The sequence below is a fragment of the Oryzias latipes genome, chromosome 24, assembly GCF_053564925.1.
Source record: "Oryzias latipes strain Hd-rR chromosome 24, Olatipes_Hd-rR_3.1".
Lineage (NCBI taxonomy): Eukaryota > Metazoa > Chordata > Actinopteri > Beloniformes > Adrianichthyidae > Oryzias > Oryzias latipes.
This window is the reverse complement of record NC_136260.1, coordinates 4,939,490-4,967,480: the sequence shown is the minus strand read 5'-3', so window position 1 is coordinate 4,967,480 and position 27,991 is coordinate 4,939,490. Positions and strand designations below refer to the sequence as shown.

At 41.9% G+C, this 27,991-nt stretch overlaps 1 protein-coding gene across 5 annotated transcripts in view; it reads left to right on the top strand.

Annotated features, from left to right (window-relative positions):
* Positions 1-7,199: 7,199 nt before the first annotated feature.
* ankrd6b (ankyrin repeat domain 6b) overlaps positions 7,200-27,991 on the top strand; it is a 35,456-nt gene continuing 14,664 nt past the window's right edge. For 2 of the 5 annotated variants that reach the window (XM_023952940.2, XM_078942750.1), the window contains exons 1-4: positions 7,200-7,358; positions 18,380-18,467; positions 23,082-23,325; positions 26,992-27,090. In XM_023952940.2, coding sequence (XP_023808708.1) covers positions 23,200-23,325; positions 26,992-27,090 — 225 coding nt within the window. In that variant the 5' untranslated portion in view covers positions 7,200-7,358; positions 18,380-18,467; positions 23,082-23,199. Of the gene's footprint in view, positions 7,359-18,379; positions 18,468-23,081; positions 23,326-26,991; positions 27,091-27,150; positions 27,508-27,991 lie in introns of those variants that run through there. The other 3 variants (XM_078942751.1, XM_023952941.2, XM_023952939.2) reach the window with 3 other exon arrangements.

Here is a 27,991-nt window from a genome sequence, read left to right as displayed (position 1 = left end):
CTTTTTTTACAATATTTTTTGGCCAATATCGCATTCATAAGTACGGTTTAATGCTAAAACACACAGTTATTTCAATGAAGAAGCTCCCGTCGTTCACTAATGTTGTCCACTTTTCCAGTTTTATTTAGATTGTGGCCTCAGAAGGTCATCTATGGTTACAATCATCTCCCGCTGCAGACAAAGGTCTGTTCTGTTCTGATAAGTAGCCACTTTGGAGGATGATGCACATTTGCTGTTCATATCTCTCCCTTTTGCTGCACTTTTGCTGCACTGTCACACAGTTGTTTGCTGCAGTTGGCGACCAGACTAAACAGCCAGAACAGAAATGAGTGATGCAAAAATGTCCAAAACGATCTCAGTCCCCCATAAACAAAACAAGATTTTCTTCTTGGATGATGACATGAATGAGGATGTTTTTGGTGACAGTGTGAGCTCTGTTTGCTTCAGGTAAACTTGTAGATAGTGGGGGTCAAACTGCAGGCCTCTGCTGCCGTGTTTCGTAGAGAATAACTGAAATGTGGCACAAATGTTGACTAAATGAAGAAAAAACTGAATACAAAAAAGACTGATTCCCACCAAATGTCTTAGTGTTTAGAAGGAGAACAGCAGGTTTAACTGGTTTCTTTAATTAAAGTGCTCTTTAACCCTTGTGCTATCCTATCCTATCCTATCGTCATCCTTTTATGATGTAGCCTTACCTGTAACCCTTGTGCTATCCTAGGCACTTTCCCATTGGGAGTTGGGTCATCTAGACCCACTAGACAGTGCGCTAAACCTTTTTTCTTCAATGATTTGTGATCTTCACTGGTGTCCATGGATTACATGAAATCTTTCCACCTTTATCCACCTTTGTCATGGTAGGGAGAACACGTCAATGTAAGGGGGGGTCATCAGGACATCCCATAGGATAGCACAAGGGTTAACTGAACAGTTTTCTTGCATCTAATCTTCTCTATAAAAGGACAATACAAGGATTCTGATTCTGATTCTAAAGATTAAGAAAAGTGTTCAATCAAATGATCAATTGAGCATTCATGTCAAACGGTCATTCAGTCATTTCTGAATGATCGGAGAGCAAAAATGCATTTGTTTTTTGATTTTACTCTAACTACTTTGTGTAGAGGATCAGAACTTGTCATTGATTGTGTTTTCCTGAAGTTTAGGATTGATTCATGACTCATCATCAGAGACAGCAGGCTGACACTCTGCTCCCTTATCGAGCATTTCTTTTGCTTGAAGCTATCAGAGACAGTTTGAGTACCGCTGAGGTTTTTGTCAAAGCTGACACGCGAACTGTGTTTGACATTGCTGTACATCCAGATCCTTGCTTTCTGCTTTATTGAACGTTTCCTCCCAAAACAGGAAAAAAAAAATAAGTTGGAACGATGGTTATCGTTTTATAAATGTATGTTTTATATTTCTTTAAATCAAAATGTAAAAATACTCTGTAACATTTTGTTTTTGACTAAAAACAGCCCAATCATAATTTTACAATAGATCAGGAGATGATCAAAGTGGAGTTTTAACATTTTGGAGAACAGAAGGAAGTTTCTTGGTTTTGAGAAGATTCTTGTTGTTTTGTTTTGCTCAATTCACTTCTTCTGTCTGTTGTTTTTTTTTTTACTGTCCAGATCAATTAAAAAGCCACAAACTATGTTGTCATAAAAAAAGCCCTCCTAAAACTGTTGTCTGTGATGAAACTGATGAGCAGATTCAAAATATTCAACTTTTCTATCCCTTTTTTCTACACTATTGAGAGAAAAAACAGTCCCGTTCTCATGACCTCAACAATCAGACATTAAGAACTGAAACCTGGCCACACGCTGACCCCCCCAACCCCTCACTACCCCTCATGTCTCAAACTGGTCAGACAGGAAGATGTGCAGCAGCATAGTGTGTCACATTCCTCAGAGGTGGACATTGTTCACACACAATGGCAGAATATCAGAGAAAAGAGCGTCTTCTTCTGCAGAGTAACTCTGGTCGTCTGAAGTGTGAGAGCAGAGAAGCTGTTTCTGCTGAGCCTCAAAGGTCAGAGAACCCTCTGAGATCCACCTGCAGCTGTGCTAAATCCACCTTCAGCGTTCTCTGTTCTTCACTCTCAAGGTAAACCGCAATGAGCTTCATGCTCTTCATGAAAAGGTTCCTTGTGTTCAGCGTTTCATTTATTTATGTCTGAAGGTCAACCTGAAGTTCAAGGAGAGCCCACAGAGCAGAACTCTGTTCAGACAAGAGTTTTTGACAAAGCAGCAGCTTTTTTTTTTTACCTCAAGCAACACAAGACAAAATTGAGACAAAAATAGACGTTTGCAGTAGGTACCACTCTATTTTAGAACTACTATTTTATATGTTAATATTACAGTTTTTGATATTTGGTTGTCAGGTGACTTGGGTCTCGTTGAATCCACAAGGTTTGAGAAAAAATCAGTAAATTTCACCTCAAACCTAAAATTAAAAAGATCATTTTGTGAGAATGAGATGTGAAAATCAGCGGAGGTAATGTCATGGTGTGGGCTTGTATAGCTTTTTGTTGCTCTTGGATCTGCAACCTGAGGCTCCGGAGCCACACGGGGCTCTTTAACCCTTGTGCTATCTTAGATGACCCCATCCTTACATTGACGTGTTCTCCCTACCATGACAAAGGTGGATAAAGGTGGAAAGATTTCATGTAATCCATGGACACCAGTGAAGATCACAAATCATTGAAGAAAAAAGGTTCAGAGCACTGTCTAGTGGGTCTAGATGACCCAACTCCCAACGTTAAAGTGCCTAGCACAAAGGTTAACTCCTCTATTGAGGCTCTCTGGCTGAAGAAAAGTGTAAAAAGTATTTTAAAAAATAACATATTTTTGGACATCAAGGGACATCAAAAAATACAAAACCAGTCCCATAGGTCAAACTTTGTCTCCTTCACAGACAGTTGAAGCACAGGACATGAGGCTCCTGTCTACAGTACCCAAAACGCTCCAATAATCCAGAAAGCAGTGCGGCTTCACAGTTTACCAAACATTTTGACAGATTTTGGAGCGTGTTTGCCACAGAAACTCAGTTTGAGGTCAGTACGCACAGACAGACTTAAAGGCTGGTTTCCACTTATTGAAAATTGAAAGAAAGAGAGATAGAGAGAAAGGACTTTATTGATCCCCGGGGGGGGGGGGAATTCAGTTGTGACAGCAGCAAAAACAAGAAATGTAGCAGTTAGGAAAAAAAAGTACCATTAAGTAAGAATAAAATTGTTATAATAAAAATTGGAGTGAAAGTACACGTCAAAATAACAAGTCAAGTGGTAAAATAACAGCAGCGGTTTCAGCAGTCGTAGACCGTGTTGTTGTATAGCCTGACCGCTGTTGGGACGATTGTATGAGTGCCTCATGGTCCAAAAGCATATAGTAACAGTCGCTTAGTTAGATATGATTTATAAATTTCCAGCTGAGATGCAGCTAGAGCTGTAAAAGAAATTGTGCAGTCTCTTTTCTTTTCTCTAAAGGGTGACGTGAGACTGTGTAGCTCCTACTGGGTGGTAGTCAGGAAGAAATGGACCCAAACTGCTCTGTAAGGGTTGAAAGTGGCAGAGTCCTGCCTTAATATCACTTATGATAATAATAATAATAATAATAATAAACTTTATTTATATAGAACTTTTCGAAATCCAGACTACAAAGTGCTGTACAATTAATATGAGACAAAATCAGTATTAAAAACAGTTTCCAGTATGGAGAAATAAAACCCAGCACACTCATGAAATGGTGATAGTGGTTAGAATCAATAAGAATCGATAAATCATTAAAATCAATAAAATCAACGAAATCAATACAAACAATGAAATCGATAAAATCAATGTAATCAATAAAATCAAATGTTTAAATTTAAGAACCAGTAAAATCATTAAAAGCACGCCTACAAAGGTAGGTTTTTACAAGAGATTAAAATACGAGCCTGATCTCTTCAGGGAGACGGTTCCAGAGTGTTGGGGCTCTTACAGCTTCCAGACGAGTAGGCCAGGGCATACAATACCTTACACCTTACACCTCTGTCACTCACAATGGCAGAGGTGTACAAAAAACACTTTTTTTGCTAATGAAACCAAACTTCCTTCATCATTAGGAAAGCAAATAACCCAAAACAACAAAGCAGTGCACCAGCATCCAGAAGATAAGTCCATTTTGATATTTGAACAAGCCTTTCACTCGTAAACGAGGAGACTGAAGGGGGGTAACCCCCAAAGCAAACACAAAGAAGCTGCAAAACTGGGAAAAGCATCAACAAGAAAATGTCAAAGTTTGGTGATGTCAACAGACCTATTAAGTTGAAAGCAGAGGATTTTTGTCTTTAATCTGTTAGTTCTATCTGTGCCCATGCTTGTGCTTGTAGGTAGGTTTGAACAAGGTGTCAAATCTTTTAAGTTATTTGTAAAAACTTGGAAGTAAAATTTGGAAAGTAAAAGTATAAACTTCCTCTTTTGCAGTTTCAGTCCACAGAAAGCAACGTTCTAAGATTCTGTTATTTCAAATCCTATGGAAATGTGTTCTCATGTTTACATTTCTCCTCTCTCTGAGATTCGGAGGCGTTCACACTCCCGGCCTGATCACCAGGCTGACTCACTGCGGCCTGGGTGTATCAGATCCAGCCCTCGGGTCACTGCCTCACACTTTGGATCAGGGCCCGCTCCTCTGACTAACCCGGCAGAACAATGACTGCTTTAGCTGAGGAGAACTCACAGAAGTGACAGTGTGGCTCTCATATCTGGTTCCTTTGTCAGGAAACCATTGTGATCTTCTGACAGCAGATGAAGACGGAGAAAAGAGAATGGACACGCCCATTTCAGGGGCGGGGGCTTACTCAGACCCACCTGAGAGGGCTTCTGCTGCCACCTTAGGACTCTACTGTAAAGCCACTGTTCTATACACAAAGTGACCCACATTCATTGTGAAACAGTTGTGTTTGTTGGTGCAGCATCTGCAGGCATCTCTGTTTTCTGTTACATCACTAGGCTGTTGTCTGAGACAGCTGTTTGCTCGCCGCTCAAGGGTTTTGTCGTTGACTTCAAGCATGACGTGAGGAAAACATCTTGAGAAAATCTTCGGAGAAACGGCTAGGACACAAGATGTTGGAAACATCTGCTCCTCCAGCCAAAGCATGATTAGAATGACAACCAAGCAAAAATCTTAACTAACAGATAATAAACCTGAAATAAAAACAACAAAGGTTTCTTTTTTTCTTTAAAACATTTGTATTTACATCTTTTTTATTTGGCTTCATTAAAAAAAAAGTGTGTCCTCTCAGGGCGGCCGGGCTTGTGGGTATCCTGTTGGCAGCAGTGGTGGTCGGGCGTGCGGCGCTGGGGGGTCGATCGGCCGGACGGGGTTACTGACGGGGGCGACGGGGGGTGGGGGGCATCCAGAAGCTTGTGAGCATGTGTGTGTGAGCGCATGGGTGGGGCAGACCTTGGGGCTGGCTCACCTGGTTCCTCTGGGGCTCTCCCTCCCCATCGCAGAGTGGGGAGGGCATTAGGGGGGGTATGGGAGGAGGGGTCGGACAATATGGCAGGTGAGGAGGGTTGTAGAGGGTAGAGTAGTAGTAGGGGGGTGGAGCTGTGGTTGCGCGATGATCTCTGGGTTGCTGGGGTCAGGTGCCGGGGCTGGCTTGTGGAGACTGGGCTCCGGCTGGGTGGTGGGCGGCTCTTGGGTTCTTGGGGCCCTGGCTTCGTCCTTGGCCGCGTCTCGGTGTCTGGCGCCTGGTGGCCCCCATGGCTGCCGCCTGGTACGGCCAAGCATGCCTGTCCTGTGGCCTGAGGGCCCAGAAGTCGAGTTCGCCTAAACCTCTCGGCGCCAGGGGGGGGCCCCTGTAGGGGAGCCCCCTCTGCGCCTGGCTGGGTGGGTGGGCGGTCCCCTGCTCCTGGTCTGGCTGGTCGGGCTGGGTAGGATCTGGTTCCCCTTATGAACAAACAGTTCACTTTGGCAGCATGCATGTATCTCCACCCCTACGTGCACGTGGACGTGCACACTGTTCCCTGTCTGCTTCATCCCTCCTCCTAACCCACAGTGTATTGATGGACAGATGTCTTCCGCTCATCTTCGTGTCAGATTTTCACCTTTGATGTAATATTTGTCTTTCCAGCAGATCTGGAATAATTGTTACAGCTTAAAATTTTGAAGAAAAGGAAAAGAAAGCGTGTTAGAAATTCCTCACTTTCTAGATGCAGGAGAAACCTGAACCTCCTCTGAAGTTAGTGTGGGATCAGTTTCAAAGGAGTTTACAAAGACTTGAGTCCACCAGAGTTCATCCTCAGTTTGGATTAATCAGAGATAATACAATGGAGTTCACATTCAAAAGAAAGAACACATTTCTGAGCAGTAAAAGCTGTTTTTTAAACCACTTTAATGACTTGTCTATTCATTTTCAATCCCAATGGTTTGATTGTTCAGCTCGAGGCTCTTTATTCCTAAATTCTGTCCACATGGATTCATTCAAGTTTCGCAGCAGTTTCTATGGCGACTTCAAACCTGTCAAAGTTTCCATCAGAAACTTGTTTCTGTTTTTGAACCCTCTGAAGCAGAAACACACATCCTCATGTCTGGACTGTTTTGGAACTATGAAGTAAAGTCCAGACACTAAGGGCCCAAACTCTGGAATATTTTGGACCCCCCAGCCCCAAAAGGCTTCAAAGTCACACTCAGAAAGAACATCTTTTGATCTATTTTGCCAGTGGTCTTTCAATAATCAAAAAGAAAAAACGATGTCATTTTCTAGACAGTTTTTGCAGAGCGGCAGAATTACAAAATGGGATTTTCTTGGATTCACAATGTTTGAATAAAGACATTCTCTGAAATGCAATTTCAATATTTATTTATATATATGTCCTCCATCATCAGAAAAAGCTAATAGAATATGTTAGAAAAATCCAAATGACTATTTTGATCAGAGTGGGTTTTTAAGTCCTTCTCCAGTGCTTGTTTTTTTAATGTCTCTTAATTTATCGTCTGTATCATCTCGTGTTTCAAAGTCTCATATTATTTACTGTCCAGATACAGTGGTAACTCCTCCATCATGGTCTTTTCGTGAATTTTTCTTCCAAAAGAGTGAGCTTTTTTACTTTTAAGACTTTTTTCCCCTCAAAAACTGAGGATGAGCTCCAGTTTGGACTAGTCGCTGCGTCCTGTGGAGGTCGCGGTTCGTCCGCAGCTCCTCATATGGAAATCAGAGGGAGGAGGTGGCAGCAGGAGGACGCGTAAAGGCGGCGCGGCCACAGAGGCAACCGAACATTTGGCGTCACGTTTCCCGAACTGGACTCTTCCCTTGGACTTTGTTTGGACCATCGGACCCGGATCTGAACCTCGGGGCCCCCTCCCTTCGCTAAGGTCGGTCCATTTCACGCATTGCTGCTCAGTTTCTGTTGTTTGTCTCCAGTTCGTCGTACTTTTCCGGGATATTCTGCGACGCCTCCGACGAGCCTCCAGCTCTCAAACCCTCGTCTCTGCATGTTTTGGGAGACTGTGGCGCTCCAGTGTCCGCCGCGCAGTGACGGTTTTTCGCTCCTGTTTACCGAGCTGAACTGAAAGGACGCGACACGCGTGCGCACTGCGCAGCTCCTCCGGACCAAAACCACGTTTGTGGATGCCAAGTCAGATTACGCGCAAAAAACAGAACTCCCCGGCCGGTGGACTCAAATGCGCATTCTCTGCGCGTTTCTTCTTTAAATTCACTTTAAAAGTTACGCTCTATTTTTTTAGAGCATTTAAATTCTTGTTTTCGAGTATTTATGATGTTTTAGACAAATTTTAGGGAAAATAAGGAGAAAATCTGGACATTTCCACCGTCATGATGGTCCAAATTCAGCTCCAACCTCTTAAAAAACATGATGAAAATTAGAAATTAAGCAGGAATAATGACCCCCACCCTTTCAGCAGGGCCGACATTTAACTTTAACATGAGGGTCATGAGGGCTGACCACCTTTAAGCATCAGGGATCTGACAGGAAACCTGCTTTCCTTCTCCTGCTCCGGAGAACGTTTGGATCTTCAGCGTTCACATATCATGGGAGGATCAGTGCAGTTTTCTGACTTTAGTCATTTCAGATGAGCTCAATTTAAAGGAGCAGAGATTACCCCATCCCCCAGGATGTGACAGTCCTCCAGATCGCCTATCCGGCCAGTTAATGGAACCGATTACACCAAATGAAATAATGCCACATTATGAATGCTCTCAGACACTTCCGTCTGCCCATCTGCTCCCCTCCCTGGGGGAGCTGATTAGTGCAGGACAGTGGTGACGAGGTCAGAGGTCACCAGGTGTATAATGGCCTCAGGATGGGGTCTAATGGGCTAATGGAGGGCGGGGGGTCGTTATTCTCTCACAGGCTGGAAATGTCACGCTGCATTAGAGGCTGTGGTCGGATTAGTGTGGCAGAGGGTAGAGTGGACGTCTGTTGGGTAAATTATTTACTCTCGTGGGGTGAAGAGCTTTCATCTCTGGGTTGGATAGTTGATGAGTGAAGTCATGAGTCTTCATGCTGGTTCCAACTTTCTTTGAGTTCTAAAGAGAAATGGCTGAAGCCAGGTCATTCACCAAGTGGCCACTAGGGGGATTTTTACCCAAAGCATCTGTGTAAACCAGTGGAAAATATTTCGCAGACAAACGCATAGCCTGGCTCTGATAGTGCTTTGTGTGGAGTGAGATACTTACTATTAAACATTCAATACCTAAATAGATATTATTGATCAATACCATCATCATTAGTGGGCAGAATTGGCAGAAAGCTGAATTTCGTTGATGTTCAGCCTAAAAAAAGCCTCACATTTACATGATGATCAGCTGCTGCATAAACTTCATGAACCTATGTGCACTGATGCATTGTGTTAACATCATTGTGTCTTTTTTTGCATTTCTGTGTTTATTGGTTTGAGAAATAATAGACACCAAAGTTTCTGTGATCTCGTTAAACACGATTCTTAAAATCTGTATTGTTAAAGGTATAATTCAGGATTCTGTTGTGAATACAGAGTATTGGTTACAGCACTGACATCTAAAAGTTCCAGCCTGGAGGTCTTTCTTTCACCTCTGATCCATGAAAACTGTTCTGGGAATTCCTTTGACTTGTTTCATTTATGTTTTAGCTTCTATACTGCACATAACTAAAGGAAACCGTCCCGGGGGCAGCATGCAGAAGAGGGCCAAAGCACAGATGTAGAATGAATCCATCAAGGCTCAGAAAAACCAAACACAACAGCTCCACCACACCGACCACCATGGAGACGAATCAAATTCTCTGTAAGCTCAGTCAGAGGCCGAACCTTAGGACCCATTGAAATCAATAAGTTTGAAAACTTACATGAAAACACACCAGCTCTTTGGAACAGAACCTTCTCTTCAAACTCATCAGTTTTTCTCCAAACTTCAATGGATATCTAGGTGTGTTGTGGCATCCTCAACGGTACTTTATGCCGTAATCACATGCACCCGTAAAGGGGTTGACCTCTACAGGTGCTGCAGGTTTTTGGGTTGTCCAGGCTTGTAGAGGGTCATAGAGAGGAGCAACTGCATCTTAAGAGGGGCAGAGGCTTGTGCAGCCTCCTCAAACTGTTACGGTGCCCTGACGCCGTGCTCTAGTTGTTAGTAAGGTACGATTCCTGCGATTTGGGAGGGTTAAAAAAAAAAGAAAAATCCATACAACAGGCTGGCATTTCATCTACTTCAGCCTTACTTATTTATGTGTCGTACTACGAGCGGTCACAAAAAATGTGCATGAACATTTTTGCTATAAGGTTTCATTGAGTGATCTACGACCTTGATATTTCCTGTTGGTCACCTGTGAGCCCCGTACAGATTTGCCCGTTTTTCACCTGCCCTCTTCTTCCCCATCACTCCTCTTCACTGAGGCTCAAAGAGAAAAATAAATCCATCTCCCCACCTCCAAAGCCATCCATGATCCTGCCCCTTCATACCCTTTGAGTCTTCCCTCCCCAGCACCACTCCGGCTGCCCCCCTTACATTTATTTAAATCTGATTTGAAAACCCACTGTCAGTTCTGTTTTTCTTGGTTGGTTTCATATTGTTTTTTATTGTTATTTAGACTAGTTCTTGCTTTGTTCAGCGTCCTGAACATTTTGAAAGAGGTTTTCACATAAAAATAATTATTGGAACTGATCTAAAAATTCTGTTTGGTCTTAACACACAGAACATGGCAGTAATCTGAAGCAGTGGTACAAACACCATGAATTTAAATCTCAAACTGATGCCAAAGAAGAAACTGCTTAGCTTTAGCCCAATTGCCCAGCAGGGAAAAGCCTTTTTAAAGGTTTATTTTTCTATAACAACAGGAAATATATAATGATCAGGTAAATCTTTAGGTCAAATCGGGGCACTGAAGGCCCCTGAAATCTTCACCGACTCTTCCCTGCAGCTCTGACTGGCGTCCTTCATGTTTTCCTGCTCTCGCAGCCTCTAAGCAGCAAAACGCACCTGATCCAGGTAACCAGCAGGTAAAGACAAAACAAAACCCAACCAAATAACTATCTATAATAAAAACATCAGAGGCCTCTCTGGAAAAACCCATTCATTTTGCTCCACACAGCACCTGCGTGCTGAAGGAGGAGCTGGCAGGTGATTTCGGCCACAGACCAGGTGGGTCTTTAAAGTCAGTGTGCTGGGAGGAGTCTTGCTGCGCAGCCGCTTCCTTTCAGAGCACGCCTCCTCCTCCATGATCAGAAGGAGTCTTGGATGGCTGCTCGTCTACCTTTTTCCCGTTAACTCCTCGCCTTTTTGCCTGGTTGAAATCACCTATATGGATGGATCAGGTAAACAACATAAACATCAGGATGTTGGCCCTTTAGGGCTGGGATTAACCTCCTCTGGATTAGCTAAAAACTCCTTCAAACATGATTGTCATTTTATTTCTTCAAAAAGGGGAATCATTCCAACTTATCTATGATCTTCTTGCTCACATTTTGTTTTTCAGATTACTGTGTGAGTGGTACTTTGGAAGAATGTCCTTAACCCTTGTGCTATCCTAGGCACTTTACCATTGGGAGTTGGGTCATCTAGACCCACTAGACAGTGCTCTGAATCTTTTTCTTCAATGATTTGTGATCTTCACTGGGTTCCATGGATTACATGAAATCTTTCCACCTTTATCCACCTTTGTCATGGTAGGGAGAACACGTCAATGTAAAAAACCATTTTCAAACCCAAACGATCTGTGCATTTGTTTTTTATTTATTTAAGTTAAAAGCCGTGAAAGGTTGATTTGATTATGGTTTTGGAGCTCAGACTTTTTTAAACTTCCAAAAATAATCTGAGACTGATCCAGAAACGTCTTTGTTCCAGACATCTTGAGTTAGTGTGATCGTCTGGATGAGGTGTGTGGAGTCAATTAGAAGCTAAAAAAAACAGGAGTGCTAAACACAATCTGTAGCCTTGAGTCCTGGATTTTCCCAGCCCAGTCCTGATGATTGAACTTTAAAGTTAATGTTTCTTTAGCAGAAGTTTGTAAAACAGTGGACCCAGTTTGGAACCATGGGGAACTCCACAGGAAAAAGGAAGCTGCTGTGTTGGGGCCTTTTCTCATCAGGGGAAACTGTCTGAAATGGTCCTACCCCTACCCCCCACCCCCACCCCCACACACACACAAAGATTCAAACCTGTTTACACAAATATTCAATGGGTCATGACACATCCATGTTTACAGATGTGACCATTTTGTACTTTTGCATGAGTCATGCTTCTTATTTGACCTGTGACGTGTCTTTTCCCTCATTTGATCCACTTTAGTGTGCAGTCTAATAAAACTGAGACTTGTGCTTCATCTGGACATTGGGCTGGCTGTTACAGTGAGCGCTTACACCTGAAGCAGATTACTGGAGAAAACCAACTTGACCTCAGACTAACAGGTCATGACCTACTAATGTCTGACTTTTCTGTAAATGAGACCCGTCCATCTTTAAATGACGGTGGTGGGTTGCAGTTCAGATGAAAGAGACTTTGATGTTAAGACTTCAAAGATCTGAGAGACCAACGTTTGATCATTTATTTGTGCATTAGAACAGTTATTCATATGTCAGTTTGCAGGTCACGTCCATCCATCTCTGAGTGGCCCAGAGCCCAATCACCTAAAACAATGCTAAGAAACATTTTAGGATTGCAGGATTCCCCACACATATTTTGTCCACAAATCCACAGGAATCTTTATGACTTTACAGCATTAATACTCAAATAAACAAACCTTCCCCTTCAACCCTTCAAAATAAAAGCACCACGAAAGCCTACCTGTCATTTTAAAAGCATGGCATTGTCAACTGAAGAAATCCCTGCTGAAACCATCGACCCTGACCCTATCCCAGAAGCCATTGCAGCATCAGGTTTTTGCCTGGTTGAACAAATGCAGTTGTTATTCATGGCTGCCATCATCTGTGTGCCTTCAATGTGGACAGATCTGCAAATTTTTCAAGAGACATCAGTGTAACAACAATCTACGGTTGAGATGAGAATATTTCAGTCTAAATTCAATTCGAATTCATAGACGGGTATCTGCATTTTTTTGATAAACTTGGTTGACGTGCATTGTTTTTAAAAAACATAAATGAGTCCTTTTGGGGTTTTTTAAAGGTTCGTCATACACATGGTTAAGGACATGACTCTCTTTTTTTTCTTTTTAGCCAATGAAAATGATCGATTCCAATAAGAGGTTTGACTTTTAACTCAGTTACATGAAAATATTTTCTTTTAGAATCCCAGAAGTTAGACCTAAGAGACAAACATTACATCATCAGCAAATCTCTGCGTATTGATTTAATTAACTCTGATTAAATCTGAAGATGTTTTTTTCACCAAGTCTCTGCGATTTCTTTGATCAGAAAACAAAGCCTCTTTGCTGCAAACATGTCCTGTGTTTACGCATAAACAGAAGCTTGTCTCTGACTCTTTAATGCAACTTTGATATGATTTTATCTTATTTAACAACAGCTGAGGAACTTGTTCTTTAGACTGCTGGCATCTTCTGCCTGATCCTTAATACTGGTTCCCACAGGAACAAAGATTTGTTTAGAGTTGGAGTTCGACATTATCAGTTTGTTGAGACTTTCTGTGATTGTTGTGGTGATGTAGAGATGTCTTTGTTTTCAGCAGTCTCTCGTCTGGATGAGCCTTTGCATAGTGGATCTGTGTAAATCCATGCCACAGCAGCTGAAGCTTCAGTTTCCCTCCATTATCTGGTCTGCATCCTCCTCTTCAATTTTCCCCTCTTGTGCTTTCCTCAGGCTGCGCTGCATTTCTGCTGCTGCGCTGAAACAGATCCTGGGATTAGGGAGCGGGTCAAAGTATTGTTTTAATCTAGTTTTGGCTCTCTGGCCGCTGTGGAAAACACAGATGGTTCTGTCAGTGTTGGCTTTAGGGGTTTCTGAATTTTAAAAATACAATTTCTTATTATATTTTTCATTATGAGTTAGTCACTCAACATTTACATTTTCTGCTCACATCACAAAGTCACCTCAGGCTTAATGAAGCTGCAGTTCAAGTATTTCTGGATCAGAAAAAATAAACAACCATCTGCACTTTTCTGTTTTCACTTTCCAAGTTTTCCAACATTATTGTTTGGTTTTACATTTCTGGTTAGAAGCTTAAATTTGCCAGGAAATTTGCATAAGATCCCTCTTCGATCATCTATGATCAAAGCGTTCCTTGTGGTCATTTTAATGACGATTATGCCGTTTCTATCCAGAAACCAAAAAACCTGAATTGTTTTCTAGGACACAGTTTTGAGTTCAGTAGACATGCACCTCTGAGTAAGCTCGACATGGAGTAGGCCCGCCCCCATTTCCCGTCACCCAACAGTTTCTCACACTAGCCTACTGCCCCTCACAACCTCAAGCTATTATTAGCAGTGCAACAATAATGACGATCAATATCGGAGCTATGCAGCCGTACAGTTTAGATCCAGATTCCAGCTCAGACGAGGCAAACAAAGACGTTCATGGATCTATTGGTCTGACAGTGGATGATCAGAATGGAGTGGAGCAAGGAGCTTTAGAAGTCCCTTTTCTCTTCTAATATAACTAGCAAGTCACTGAAAGATAAAAAAAAAGTGACAAAAAGGAAGACAGACCATAGTCGTGTTTTTTCCATTCAAGATTTTTCAAATCTGGTTTGATTTTCTGCTTTATGTAGTTTCAGATGCTGCATAGAAACCCTTTCAAGTGTTTCATTTTTAATTCCTGTCTTTCTTTTAACCCTTGTGCTTTCCTAGGCACTTTAACGTTGGGAGTTGGGTCATCTAGACCCACTAGACAGTGCTCTGAACCTTTTTTCTTCAATGATTTGTGATCTTCACTGGTGTCCATGGATTACATGAAATCTTTCCACCTTTACCCACCTTTGTCATGGTAGGGAGAACACGTCAATGGAAGGGTGGGGTCATCTAAGATAGCACAAGGGTTAAAGAGCATTCTCTCTCTGAGCAGTTTCACTCAGCTTTCTCTGTGCTTTCATTACCATCATCTTAAATCTTCAGTGTCTCTCAGATCACAAATCTTTTGTTTGTTTGTTTTTATCCTAAAAGCACATTTGTGTTTGTTTTGAGGCTTGATGGCTTTCTCCAGTCAGATGCTCAGTTTTGATTCTCCAGGCCATGACTGGGGCTCATTTTTCACACCGTATGTGGTGAAATGTTGGCGCTCCGTCGTGAACAGTGAGGAACGAGTGGCTCTTTAGCAGAGCTCAGACAGAGAACATCTGACCCACATTACAGGAGATGTGCAGCAGTGTTGTGGCTCGCAGCGCTGAGGTTAATTTTAGTGCATTTGGCCTGTGCTTCAGTGCACAAACGTAATATGTTTGGTTTTTAGTGCCTCGTTCTGGTAAGGAGTCACACGCTGGCGTTATGAACATACATCTGCAGTTTGTGTGGAAAGGAGTGTCTGTAAACATTTAGTGTGGGGAAAAAACAAGAAAAAAACCTTCAAATGGAGCTGTTTTTTTTTAGATAATTAAACCGTGTGGCCTTCTGTTTTGTTATTTTTTATTTTTTTGTAATAATTTGAAACTCCAGCAGAGGCAGTAAGATACCCTTGAAGTCCCACTCCGATCATTGTTTGATCTATTGTAAAAGTGTTCCCAGTGGTTTTTGATTTATGATTATGTGGTTTTTAGCCCAAAAAAACTGACTTTTCTTTAAGACGTAGTTTCTGCAGAACTGTGATTCATAAATACTCAGAAATGCAGTCATAAGCTTAACTTTCCTTTTTCATGTCTCGACTGGGAGGAGTTAAAAGACAAAGAACCTTTATGATATTGTATTTGATAGTTTTCTTCAAATTGGGCGAGTATAGAGAGTCGGTGAACTTGTACAGTAATAATTCAGTGTGTTTTTCTACAGTTTCGTGTCCAGGAACTCACTGCTGTACACATCTAAAGTGTTTGAAAGATGACGATGCAAACACTTTCTGATGACTCACAATCTGTGGTCAGGAATTTCAGAATGTTCTGAGAAAACGTCTCGGCTTCCTTGTCTTCTGGCAAAGAGTTTTTTGAAATCATCATAAACTGAACCAGGACACAAAGGCCATACTAAGGTAAAAGATGTCACAAAAGAGAAAACTAGATTTTAAGCTCTAAAACATGGGAGCAGAAAACAGATTAGTAATTAACAAAAAATCTAATCTAGTAACATGATTTTTATTTGATAGCCAACTGTTTTTTGATTTTTTAGTACTTACTTGAGTAGGGGTCATAATGTGTTTATCTCATTATTTACCACTGCTCATCATACTGCTGTATTCATATCTGAGAACTCCTCTATCCCCTCATAGTGGGCGTGGTGTTTTTGTCTGATTGGACCTCTTAGAGGTTGACGTCAGTCTGCATTTTGTGCAGAAACGGGTCAAAGTAGGTTTTTGTCGCTGCATAAAACAAATATTATGTCGTTTTGAAGATGGGGCGTGGTTTCTTTCACTCTTTTTCTCCTTGTTTTCATGTTTCTGGTCATTGCTCTTGCTTGCCTGGTTGAACTCTGCAGCCCAAACATCTGAGAACAGGACACGCATCATGACCAATTATCTCATGGCTCTGTGTTCAGCTGTCGCCTCAGCCGGGCAACGGCGCTCATTATGACGGCTGTGCGGCCGCATGTTCAGCTAATGTGACACTTACACACATTAAAGGTCTGGGGTGAACAAATATAAAGAAAGTTAAATTTGTTTGATTTTCTTCAGAATCACTTTTTCAAAATAGCTGTCTGCCTTTGGGGGATGACAGCTATAAGGTTTTTCTGCATGTGAGTTGCTGGGGAATATTTTTAAGAATGTTCAAACCTTTTCTTCAATAAAATTTTAAGTCATTGGCTTTATTCGGATTCACTTGCTGCTCCTCGGTTAATGTGCTATACATAAGGTGTTTATATGAAAAAAACTTTGAAAGCTCACATTGTAAACTTTACCAAAACATATAAATCTAAATAATTTTGAAGAAAAACTAAAATTGGAATACATTCTATAAACCTAAAACTATTACCAAGTGAAAAATTATATTTATGTTACAAATACTGTTTTGTATTTTCAATTTTTCTTTTATTCTTTCTTGTCCTTTTTACTTTCAGTCCTAATCTACAGTTTAAATTCAGAACTTTTATTTTTTCTGAGTTGATTGATTTTATTTGGGGGTGGGGCTTTGAGCCCATTGGTGATTTCAGCTCCAGAACAGCATCTCTTGTTGGCACCGCTCCTTCCTCTGATGTTCCAAACTTATAGAGAGAATTATCACTATACTTTATGTTGGCCAATATGCAGTGCCCTAGAAATGTCCCAAAAGTATGTGAAAAACCAGTGTAACCAATGCTCACTGGAGTGGCCAATACAGAATGTAATGCCACGCATTTGAATGATTTGTCATATGAACAAATGTATTTTTTTAAATCCTCCAAGTTTTTATCTTTAGGACATAGAATTCATAAGTAGTCTTTATAAAATGTTGATGTTTATTAATTTTTCCCCTCTGAAAATGGGGTATGTCACATTTGCCCTTTTAAAATAATTTAAAAAAAGTAGTTAGCATCTGTTGGAATTGCATTAAAATCCAGTTGAACTTAAATGAATATTGTTGATCATGTTTTGATCAGGTCTAGATAATCATCAGGTTTTTTTTTTGCCTTTAAAGGTATATTTCCATGTATCTTTAGATTTACCCTGAAGTCTTGAAAAGTGGGTGACATCTCCTAGTTTACTAGAGAATAGCAGGGTATCATCAGCATAAAGCTGTTCGGCCAATATTGTTTTTAAGTGGAAATCTCTAAATAAGTTCTGACCAAACCACGACTGCTCTGCTGTGTCAGGAAGACTCATTTACTCAAAGAGAAAAATGTTTGAAATGACCTTCATCCTTTTACAGCAATAGAGAGGTGGTGGTTTGTCTAAAGTCCAGCAGCATCGTGGGATTAATGTCTCTGCCGTGGTCCGGCAAAGAAACACGGCAGCTGAAGGATATGACGTCTGCACATGTTGCAAAATCATTCTAGAAAACTTGGATCCTATAAGTGGTTTGCAGGAAAGATTGTCAGGAAAGAGGTCAGGTCCTTCAGGTCAGACAGGAGCCGGTGACCTGGCTGTGACCCACCTGGGGGGCTCTCCCTCTGAAACGGCTGCCTGCTTGTTGGGTTTAGTCGATTCACAAAAACATCTTTGAAGCTTTTTTCCACATCATCAGACTAAATGTTTGCTGTTTCCAGGTACTCCACAGATGGAGTGCTTGGTGGGGGAGGGTTTGCTGCTCTCCATGGCAGCCTCGTTGAACGGGCAGGACTTTGGCATTTCTTTTGAGTTCCTCAGCGGGAGCACAAAAGCTGGGTTGCCTGGCTGCAGCGGAGATGGCCGGCCCGCTTTGTGTGCTCGGTGACTGAGCGGGATCTGCTGCAGGATCATCTGGAATGCAGTCAGGCAAAGAATCCCCCCCTTTAGCCTGATCTCATTCAAGCTTTCTGCTGGCAGGAGGGATGCATTCAAGCATCTCCATGGTTGTCCAGCACTCTGTGAGACCAGAGCTGTGAGGGCTTTCTCTGTCCGTCTTACATTTGGGTCATCGCCACACATTTATTATCTGGTTTTGTTGTCCAAAAACAAAAGCTGATCAACAACCGCTTATATTTAAGTTAAAGAACAAAATGGACATGATAAGAATACTAATGATAAAGTGGTGAGGTTAAAGGTAAAAGTCAAATTCAAGTTCATCTGATAAGAAAACGCAATGGAAGCTGCACATGGTTCATGAAACTGTCACAGCACATGCACTTTTCATCTTGCTGATCTATGGGGAGAATCAGCTTTTTTACAGAAAGAAATGGTGTTTTTAAAAATCTTTTCAGTCAAGCTGATATGGTGTTCCTGTGGTTTTGCTTGAACAGTTGCCCGTTGCTGAGACGAGAACAGGCCCGGATAACAGTGAATCTGTCAGACGTCCTGTTGCTGTGGAAACGAAGCGGCGCCAAGAAAGTAAGTTATTCCTTATCTTTGTTGTGCTTTTGTTCATGCATGTGCTTTTTATTGTTCTAAAAAGGAATCTGATCCTAAATAAAAACTTTGTATTTTTACGGATATATTATAGAGGGCTCATAGTAACCAGTCTGCAGCAACTGGAAAAAGATTTATGTTCCAGAAGGTTCCAGAGGACAGAATGCCGAAGGGTTTCTAATGTTGATAACGGCAGCTGAGACTGTGGGATGGTCTGTGAAGGTCGTCTCCTGAAGTGTTATGAAGATAACACTCAGGGGCTGCGCAATATGAAGAAAACTCACGATATTAGTGATCAATATTGTGATGACGATATAACTTGCGGTATATGAACAAATAGCAAAAAAAAACACAAAAGAACATCATTTTCATTTCCATGCAACATTTTAATTTAAATAAGATTCAACATAACTTAAATTATACTCCAAATGACCCTCATTTACATGGGAGGCAAGCATCTTAATAATTTCAATCAAAATAAATAAATAAATAAAAGATCTCCATCCGATTGGTCAACAATGTGAAGGCGTCCTTCTGATTTGTTAAATGCATAAATGCTTTCGTTAAATACTTCGTGGTGCCATGAGACACAGTTATGGTTACCATTAATTGCAATTTTTGCCGACTTTTGCGATATGCATATTGCACAGCTTGATATTGCAATAAAGATACATTTGTGATTTATTGTGCTGGCCTATAACACTCGAGTATTTCCTTTGTATTTTTGACCAGATGGATAAATGTGAGTGAAGCCAGATTTTCTTCTTGACTATTGGATGTTTTTTTAAGTTTTTATTTTCATTTCAAATCTGATGGTGTCTGAGACAAAACAGCTTTATTTTAAGACTGAAATCACATGAATTGGAGTTATTCCGCTCATGGAGGTTGTGTATGCAGCTATGCTTTTACATCCAGAAGAAAAGCTGAGGTTTTTCTTTTCCATGTAGGCCTGCAGTGCTGTGAATCGGTCTTGTCTGTGTGGTTGGGTTAGCCCTGTCTGCTGCTGCTGCTGCTGCTGTGTCTCATCAGAAAAACGATATTATTAGAATGCCTGTCAGCACAGATTAGATTCTTGGGATTGGATGGGAAAAACCTCTTCCTCTACAGATCGGAGCTGAAGAATCACTGAAAAGTTTTTGGCATTCCTCACATCCCATCTTTGACTCGGGTTACCTGCTTGAATGTGAAGCTGAAACCTATACCTGTGTAAAACTGTCATTATTCAGGGGTTTTCTAATGTCTTGAAGGTGTCAGTTTGTTTGACCAAAAGACTTACTGAATCCGGCTTTTGTACCTCAGGTGGGTTTGAATGTTTTAGGCCTTGAAGCAGCATTTCCAAAAGCTTTGAAACTGAAACTTTGATTTGAACTTTGTAAACTAATTAAGATACAAAGAGACTTTCACACAAAAGCAGGCGTCCCCTCATGAGGTTTTTTTCCACACAGTATCCTTGAGGGTTGTTGTTAAGAGAACAGATTCATACCTGCTGCTGTGTGAAAAAACGGACTAGGTTCTGAAACCCAGTTTGGTTTAGAGCTTCACTGGATCAGAACTGATTTCAGCTTTTCATCCTTTGGCAGATTTCTTGCCTGAACATGCGTCCTAAATGTGAGCAAAACAGATAAAAAAAACAAGTAAACAGAATAAATGAATAACACTTAAAAAATAAGCACTAGTGCTAACTTTTAATTCAGCTAAAAGGGTGAACCCCGCCTTCACCCAACAGTAGCTGGGATAGGCTCCAGCATCCCTGTGACCCTGAAAAGGATTCAGCAACATTTAAAGATCGATCTAGATGGAAGTTAAATATGTTTCAAACTTTAAATAACAAAATTACCAAGAACAATGGAATGTTTTACAGCTTCAGACATAACATTTTCACATTTTCAAGCTGACGTGATGTTTTTCACAAAATACTAAAATAAGTAAAGAAATTGTCGGATGTCTGAAAGAGAAGTGGGGTGTATTTGATTAATGTTGTGACAAATGTGAATCGTAGAACAAAATCACAGCCTAGTCAGGTTTTAATCTTCCGTCATGTGTCAAAGTAATTGTCTGCTAAATATTATAAATGTTCTTATATAAATTGAAATACTTAACTCCCCGTGACCTCGAAAGGGATCCTGGGATTTTAGAAAACGGATGGAAACCCTAAGCTCAACAATTTTTGTGGGATTTAGAGAAAATAAATATTCCAAAATTTCAGGAAGCATAAAAGCTACAAAAAGCAACTGCTAATAATTCCACTGTAAGAAGTAGTGCAGATTATTTTTAGCAGATTTAGTCTCAATAATTCCCATCAGTCCAGATTGTCCTAATTGAATATAATAGTTTAAATAAAAGACTAATAGATTGCATTGATCCTGCACGGGTCTCTGTAGTAAACAATGGGCGACAGAAGAAAGGAAAACTAAATGAAGATAAGAGAAAACCCCCTGCAGGACCTTTGGATTGGTTTGAATAACACTGAAGACTGTTCACTTTCACACTGGGCTGTTTGGTCAGTTTTCTGGGAAAATCTACCCCCTTCGTGCAGAACAGTCAAGTGTACTCTGGTGTAGTTGTAATGCAAGTGAACACACGTGGGAATAAAAGAAAAAGTGGATGTTCATGCTTTTTCCAGAAACCCAAAGGGAACAAATCACAAAAGTATCAAGAAAGAAAGATTCACACAGAGGAGCAAAGAGGTAAAGATGCTCAGTTGAAAGCGTAACATCCCTCCATGGGGAGCCTGTCCCAGCTGGTCCAGAAGGCCGCACACACTCTCATATTCACACAGGGGAGCATTTAGAGTAATCAATGAACATAGGAAGAATGTTTTGGACTGTGGGAGGAAACAGGAGTTCCCAGAGAAAATACTACTTTTTGTGTCCTGTTTTTCTTCCCTTCCTGTCAGATCGTGTTTTTGACCGTCCAGCCCGACATGAGCTGCTGTTGAGACTGTTTCCATAAAGTTTGAACGTTACAATTGGAGAGAAACTGGATAAGAAATTCTTTAAAACAATTTGTTTGTTTTTACAGAGGTTTTAGTGACTTGTTTAGCTTTTGAAACCTCCCATGTCCAAAGCAGCGGAAGAAGAGTCCCTCCGCTTCCATGCATGCACTTCTGCAGACTTAATGAGCCTGCATTATCTGTGTAACAGCTCTGGTTGAACTGATGAAGGGAAGGTGCACGAGCGGGAGCTCTGACACCACAGGCAGCATTCATCATGGCCCTCGTGCCGGGACATGCCGCAAGCATCTGCTTCCAACCGCATTACGATCTGCTCGCTCCATGACTCCACATTGATAACAGCAATAAAAGTTGCGCAAACGGCACAAAATATTTTGTAATACTTCCAAGATGAAAGATTTTTAAAAAAAAGTTGTGTTTTCCATTGATCTACATTAAAAGTGGAATACATTTATACATGCAGGCTCATACTGGGTTCCCTAGAGGTCTTTATCTTGTGAAATCTCAGTTTCACAAGCACGGGTGACTGCGGGAGCGTGGAAATTGATTCATGATCTCAAGCTGAAGCGCTCTAAGGTGTGTTGCTGTGGAGCTGAAGGAAAAACGAAGAGCCTTATGAAGTTTTCCACTGAATGCTGCTGCGCTAATGGCTGTTATCACATTAACTCGTGGATGCACTAAAAGGTTTTGAAGCAGAGGAGCAGCAAGACCACCTGCTGCTGCAGGTGAGCAGGGTTGTAAACGTCTAGAACCATCCCCCTCTGGATCATGTCCCTGAAGAAAGGCTTCTGGGAGTGAAGGATTTAATGCAGGTCTGAGAGAACATGTTTGTGTAACACATTTTATGCTGGAGTATCACTAACTGGGATAGTTAATTTTTCATCTTGATAACCCTCCACTTTCTGTTTGTCTGCGTATAAAAAGTGTCATTTAGGAATAAGGTTGTATGGCCCACAGACTAAATCTCGTTTTCACCGAGCTTTTGAGTGTGTGGCGGGCGCAGAATGATGAAAACAATCTGGTTCTTGCAGTCCAGGACTGCTGCAAGGACAGAATAAATTCTCTGTGGAAATGAAGTTGAAATGGGATTTGAAGAGACGTGCTTCACGTACAGCAGACAGACAGGGGCTCCTCTTAATACTTTTTCTCCTGGCGGGATTCATTTGCGGTCCAACATGTGCATTAAATAATGATGAATGAAATATGATTCACTTTGTCAATGAAAGTAATTATGTGCTCTTAAATGTCAGCGTGTTAAATCAAAGTGTCATCGGCACGCAGAGACAGAGGTGTCTGTAGGCTCAGCTAACTTTGATTATGAAATCGGAGGAAAGATGAGAAGCTGCTGCTCATCTGCATGTCCTCCAGTCACACCAGAACCACAGTTAACCTTCTGGGGCTTCAAATGCAGCAGAAAAAAGGAAAGAAAAAAAAGATTTCCCTCCTTTTTTACATCTCTTCATGTATTACTTAGCTGTTTCTTGAGGAGGCTTTCCTTCACCTGACTCACGGAGTGAACAGCTCCCAGTTTCTGCAGCAGCAACACCTGGACAAGAACCGGGAGATCTCCAACTTGGTCTAAGCTCTGCAAAAGTGAAGGTTCTACAATCCAAACTGTGTTCACTCTGTGCTTCTCCCATCAGATGAGGATGACGAGGAGGCGTTCCGGCAACTCCTGTTTGACTCCCCGCAGCAGAGCCATGAGGTAGAGAAAGGTGGCGGCGGTATTCCCCTGCAGCGCTGCAACACTCGCCCTGCTTCATGAGCCAGCAGGATGAGGCTGAGGTCCTCGCACTCTCCGAGCGCCTCCTCATAGCGGCACACAAGGGCCAAGCTGACAATGTGGTCCAGCTCATCAACAAGGGGGCAAAGGTAGCGCTCACAAAGGTGAGGAGACGCTCAAGTTTACTTGAAAACAGCAATCCAAGAAAAGCCTCTGATTACCTTACTTCTCCAAAAAATGATGACATCACGGCGGAAGAAGCTGTCCAAAATAATTACGGGATGGACCTACGGCTTGGTGAATGTTTTGTGGCAAAGTGTCAATTTTCACACAATATGAAGAAAACTTTAGTTCAAGCGATCTTCATGACATTTTACAAGTGCTCCAATCTTAAGTTTACAACCACAACTAAAGTTTAATTGACCATTGATCTCTATAAATCTGACGGAAAAGCCACCATTCTGTTTCTTTTTATCAATTTGTTACATGCAGCTATGACTGGGTTTCCAGAGGCAGAGGGAAAGAATAAACGGCCTGAAGCAGCCACTCAGCCAGTGAGGGGGGGTCAAAGGGAGGCAGGAGCAGGTACCTGCTTGCGGCTTTAAGTTTTATCATAACTTCAACTCATTTACCACGTTCATGTTCATTTGATTAACAAAAAAAAAAAACATTTGAGGCACATTAGATCTGAGGAACTCACTTTAATTCTCTCCCACTTAATCTATCAGCATCATGAATGACGAAGGAGGACGTTTGCTCTGCTGCGTTCAGGTGCTTTCAGTCTCGCGTCTAAAGAAATGAATCCACGTGGTTCTAGAGTTTCAGAGGTCTGAAGCGGGCCAGAACCGTGCAGCTCCGGTTCCATCCTGCAGGGGATTAGGATAAAGCTCTGTGTTTTCATGGGAACATGAACACATGCTGTTTAAATGGGAAATACAACAGTATTAGAGTGAACACTGATGATTGTAGTTTGACCTGCTGTTTTTAGCCATTTTGGCAGGAAGCCATCATGAGACCTTAATCTGGGATTAAGGGGGGCAGAGTTCCATAAGCATTCCTCTGCTCTGCAAAAAGAAATCTGGCAATGACTGACTGCATAGGTGTGGAAACAGTCCGCTTTAAAACCAACAGTTTTGGTTTTCACATGAGGACCAAGCGTTCCAAATGAAGATGGGGAGGGGTCAAGGGAACCCCATCAATTGTTCTTCCTGTGCTTAAAAACAAGTTGTAATCCTCGATGATGGAGGTGGTGTCACATAGCATCTGCTTTCATGCATCCACCACGCCAGCCAGCAGGAGCCGAAAGACTGACACGCTTCAGGACCACAGATGAGAAAATGGAAGTAACCTTGGATCCTGTTGTAGCAATCCCCCCATTTTTAAGGGCCAATGACTGGTCAAACCATTTACTGTATATGAGAACTGAACTGAGGGCCCTTCCCCCTGACATTCCAAACAGGAAGTACTTGCTGGCTCCAAGAAGCCAAAATCCCAAAGAGAAATAAACAGCTGTTACTCAGTCATTCTATTGGTCAGGCTAACCTGTCTTGATCGGATACCTTTTTTTAAATTAAATTAAATTAATTTTATTTATATAGCACCTTTCATGACAAGAAAGACACAGCTCAAGGTGCTGTACATAAAAACAAATGTCAAAGGCTGAACTCAGGTCCAGTAAAACTAGTACAGATACTTTCTTCATGCATTGGAACTGAGATCCCTGACAAGTGCCATTTCTGTTGAGTGATGAGATCTAAAACCAGACTGAAACTTCTCCAAAATATTATTTTCACTAATAAAATCATTCAGTTGCGTAAAAACAAGCTTTTCTAAAATTTTACTTAAAAATGACAGGTTGGATACCGTCCGGTAGTTATTTAAATTGGACACATCTAAACCACTCTTCTTCTGAATGGGTCTCACCAAAGGAGTCTTTAGGGATGCAGGGAAGACTCCAGTCTGAAGAAGGCAGTTCAAAATGTTTAGTAACTCTTCCTCACATGATGTGAAAACTGACTTAAAAAGTGAGGTGGGGATGGGATCAAGAGAACAAGTTTTTGTTTTCATTTGGGATATCACTCATCTGAGTGCTGCAGCGTCAATCAAGACAACACGTTACACGTTTAACTCGTTCTTGATAATCCTCATATTTTTAATGGCATTTCGTCTGTTTCGTCTTAATACAAGTGGTTGGTGCCTTCTTGCCTCCACCTTGAACGTTTGACAGATTCTCCTGTGCCCACTTTCAAGTGGAGGGGGTGTCTTGAAAGTGGGCACAGGAGAGAGTGGCTATTACAGAAACGTGGCCTCAGACCAATCACTGCTTACTGACGATTTTTGGTTCAAACTTATCATGAAAACATGGCCACTGAATGGACTTCGTTTGGTTGGAACCAGAGGTAAACCATTTTCAGTGGGTGATGGCAGACTCACTTGGCCTAGTTCTCAGATCCAGTCAAGGGGGTAAACTCAAACGTGGAATTGGGAGCCGCCCCTGCCACTCCCCTTTGTTCTAAGGCTATTAAAATTTAATTTAGAAAAAAATGGTTCATGTTTTATTAACAATGTTTTACTTGTGTTGCTTTAAAGATGTTCCTTAAAAAGCTGACCTCTAGATCCCAAAGCTCAGCCACCCAAACAGCAGCAGCAAACCTCCACACACAGCGGTTACAGCTGCTGTGTGGGAATTTGCTCACATCTGTAATCTAAATCAGATTAACAGAGATCACCTGGATTACCTGGAGCTCTTTGAGGTCTGAGTCTCCGCCTACGGACCGACATCCGGCTCCTTCATTCATCTTGGTTAGATAAAGACTTTGTGTTGGAGCTAATCCTTCCAGTCGGTGTCATCAGTCGAATTCATTCATGAAGTGATCTTTTTTTGTCACACGGGCCGTGAAGAAGGGTTTATGGTGGAGAGAAACTGACTGATGAAGGGAAATATGTTTTTGCACATCACAGTGCCTCTCACAAACCTTAACACAACATAAAGTCATCTCACCTGACTTTAGGCTGAACTGAGCTTTCAGAAAATGATGGAATTTGTGAACAGGAAAATCATTGATTTTGTTCTTTGTTTTATTATTCTGGTGAGTTGTGATGTTTGCATCCTTCAGTAATCTCAGGTTAGTCTGTCTTTTGTTAAATTCAGTGCTTCATTTAGCACTGGAAAAACTGAATCGTAAGAAAGTAAAAAGACCATAGTGTCAAGAATAAAATGTCTTCTTTTTTACCTGACATAAAAAATTCTTGAGGAATTCTTGTTGAGGCTATTTTTCTTAACCCATTGGCAGATTTTTTTTACTCCTTTAAAAAAAAATATTTTTAAAATTTGAGAAATTTTGACCGTTTTTGCATTGCAGCGATAGAAGAAGCTCAACATTGTCAGTGTGCACACACTGACAATGTTGGCTTCTGCCCCCACAGGGGTCCCGCTGGTGCACAGCGCTTTGCTGGTGGGTGGAAAAACATTTCTGTTGATAACAAAAGAGCAGACAGGTTGTGAAGCGGCTCATTGTGTGGTTTGTTGCCGCGCAGCCCCTTCCTGCGGTTTCCGGCTCCGTGTTGGGACAGGATGCACAGTAGAGGTTTTATCCCCTGACATGGATAGCTGTGCAGATTGCTCTCTGTTCTCTTCTGGCTTGGATTAGGGATTTGTTTGTTTTCAGTCATTATCCGTGTGCATCGTCCTCTGTGACAGACCCTCTTCACTTCCTGCAGCTTTTTCTCAGAGGTTGATGCAGATTTTTCCTGTTGGTTCTGTTAGAGTTGGTGTTGCGGTTTTCTGCTGTTTTGGTTACTGTGTCGTGTTGTGTGTTTGGTGTTCACAGTACGGCAGAAGCCCCCTGCACTTGGCCGCCCACAAAGGCCACCTGGAGGTGGTGCACATCCTGCTGAAAGCTGGCTGTGACCTGGACATCGAGGATGATGTGAGTGGATCTGTTCTCCGGCTGCACGGTTTCCACTCCAGATTCCTGGTCACCACTGGCTGCCTCTCCTTTGGCTTTCAGATCCTTTTTTTTGGAATGACTTTAAAACTGTAGATTGTTTCTTGTCCCGTAAATCGCTGCATTCTGATGGCCTCCAGTGGCCTTGAATGGGACCCGCTGGACTGCCCTCTTGTGGGTCTCCCTGCAGGATTTGAACCCCTCTTCCTCTCAGAGAGGGAGAGCCCAGATCTCTGGCACTGTCGAGTTCAGTCTCTGTGGTCTCTGAGTCCTGGAACAAACTGCTCCGCATCCTCTGGGACTTTGGGAAGCTGGAGACTAAGACAGGAGGAGGAGGAGGAAGGAGGACAGAGGAGAAAGGCTGGGGAAAGGCCTGGAGGATCTGAGGGAGTGAAGGAGGTTAGCCTAACCTAATGCTACTGAGCCGGTGGAGTTTTGACCCCCCCATCCTTCCTTTTCTGATGAGACGTCAGTCTTCCATCGCTCTTGCTGCGCTTAGCTTTGTTCTTCTCTGGCTTCTTTGCATTTCCCCGCCATTTCTCCTCTTTTCTCGTGGATATATGTGGCACGTTGCTTTTTCTTCCAGAGCTCCCAGGGCAGATCTGGCTGGCAAAACGTTGCTCTTCTATTAATCTGCTTCAAGCTCGACCTTTTCCTTCGAAAGTGCAGTCACCCTGTGCTCACGAACCTCAGACGCCCTCTAATTCTATCTAAGTAACATGTCATCCGCTTGAATCACTGATAATCTGAGTTCTTGGAAAATGATGAGAGTTTAGAGAGCAGCTCTCTGCTGAAGAAATTAACCAAAAAGTTTTGACCAAAAAAACAGCAGAAATGTGTTCCTGTTTATGCACCCAAACAGATCTGCAGCTCATTTCTGTCA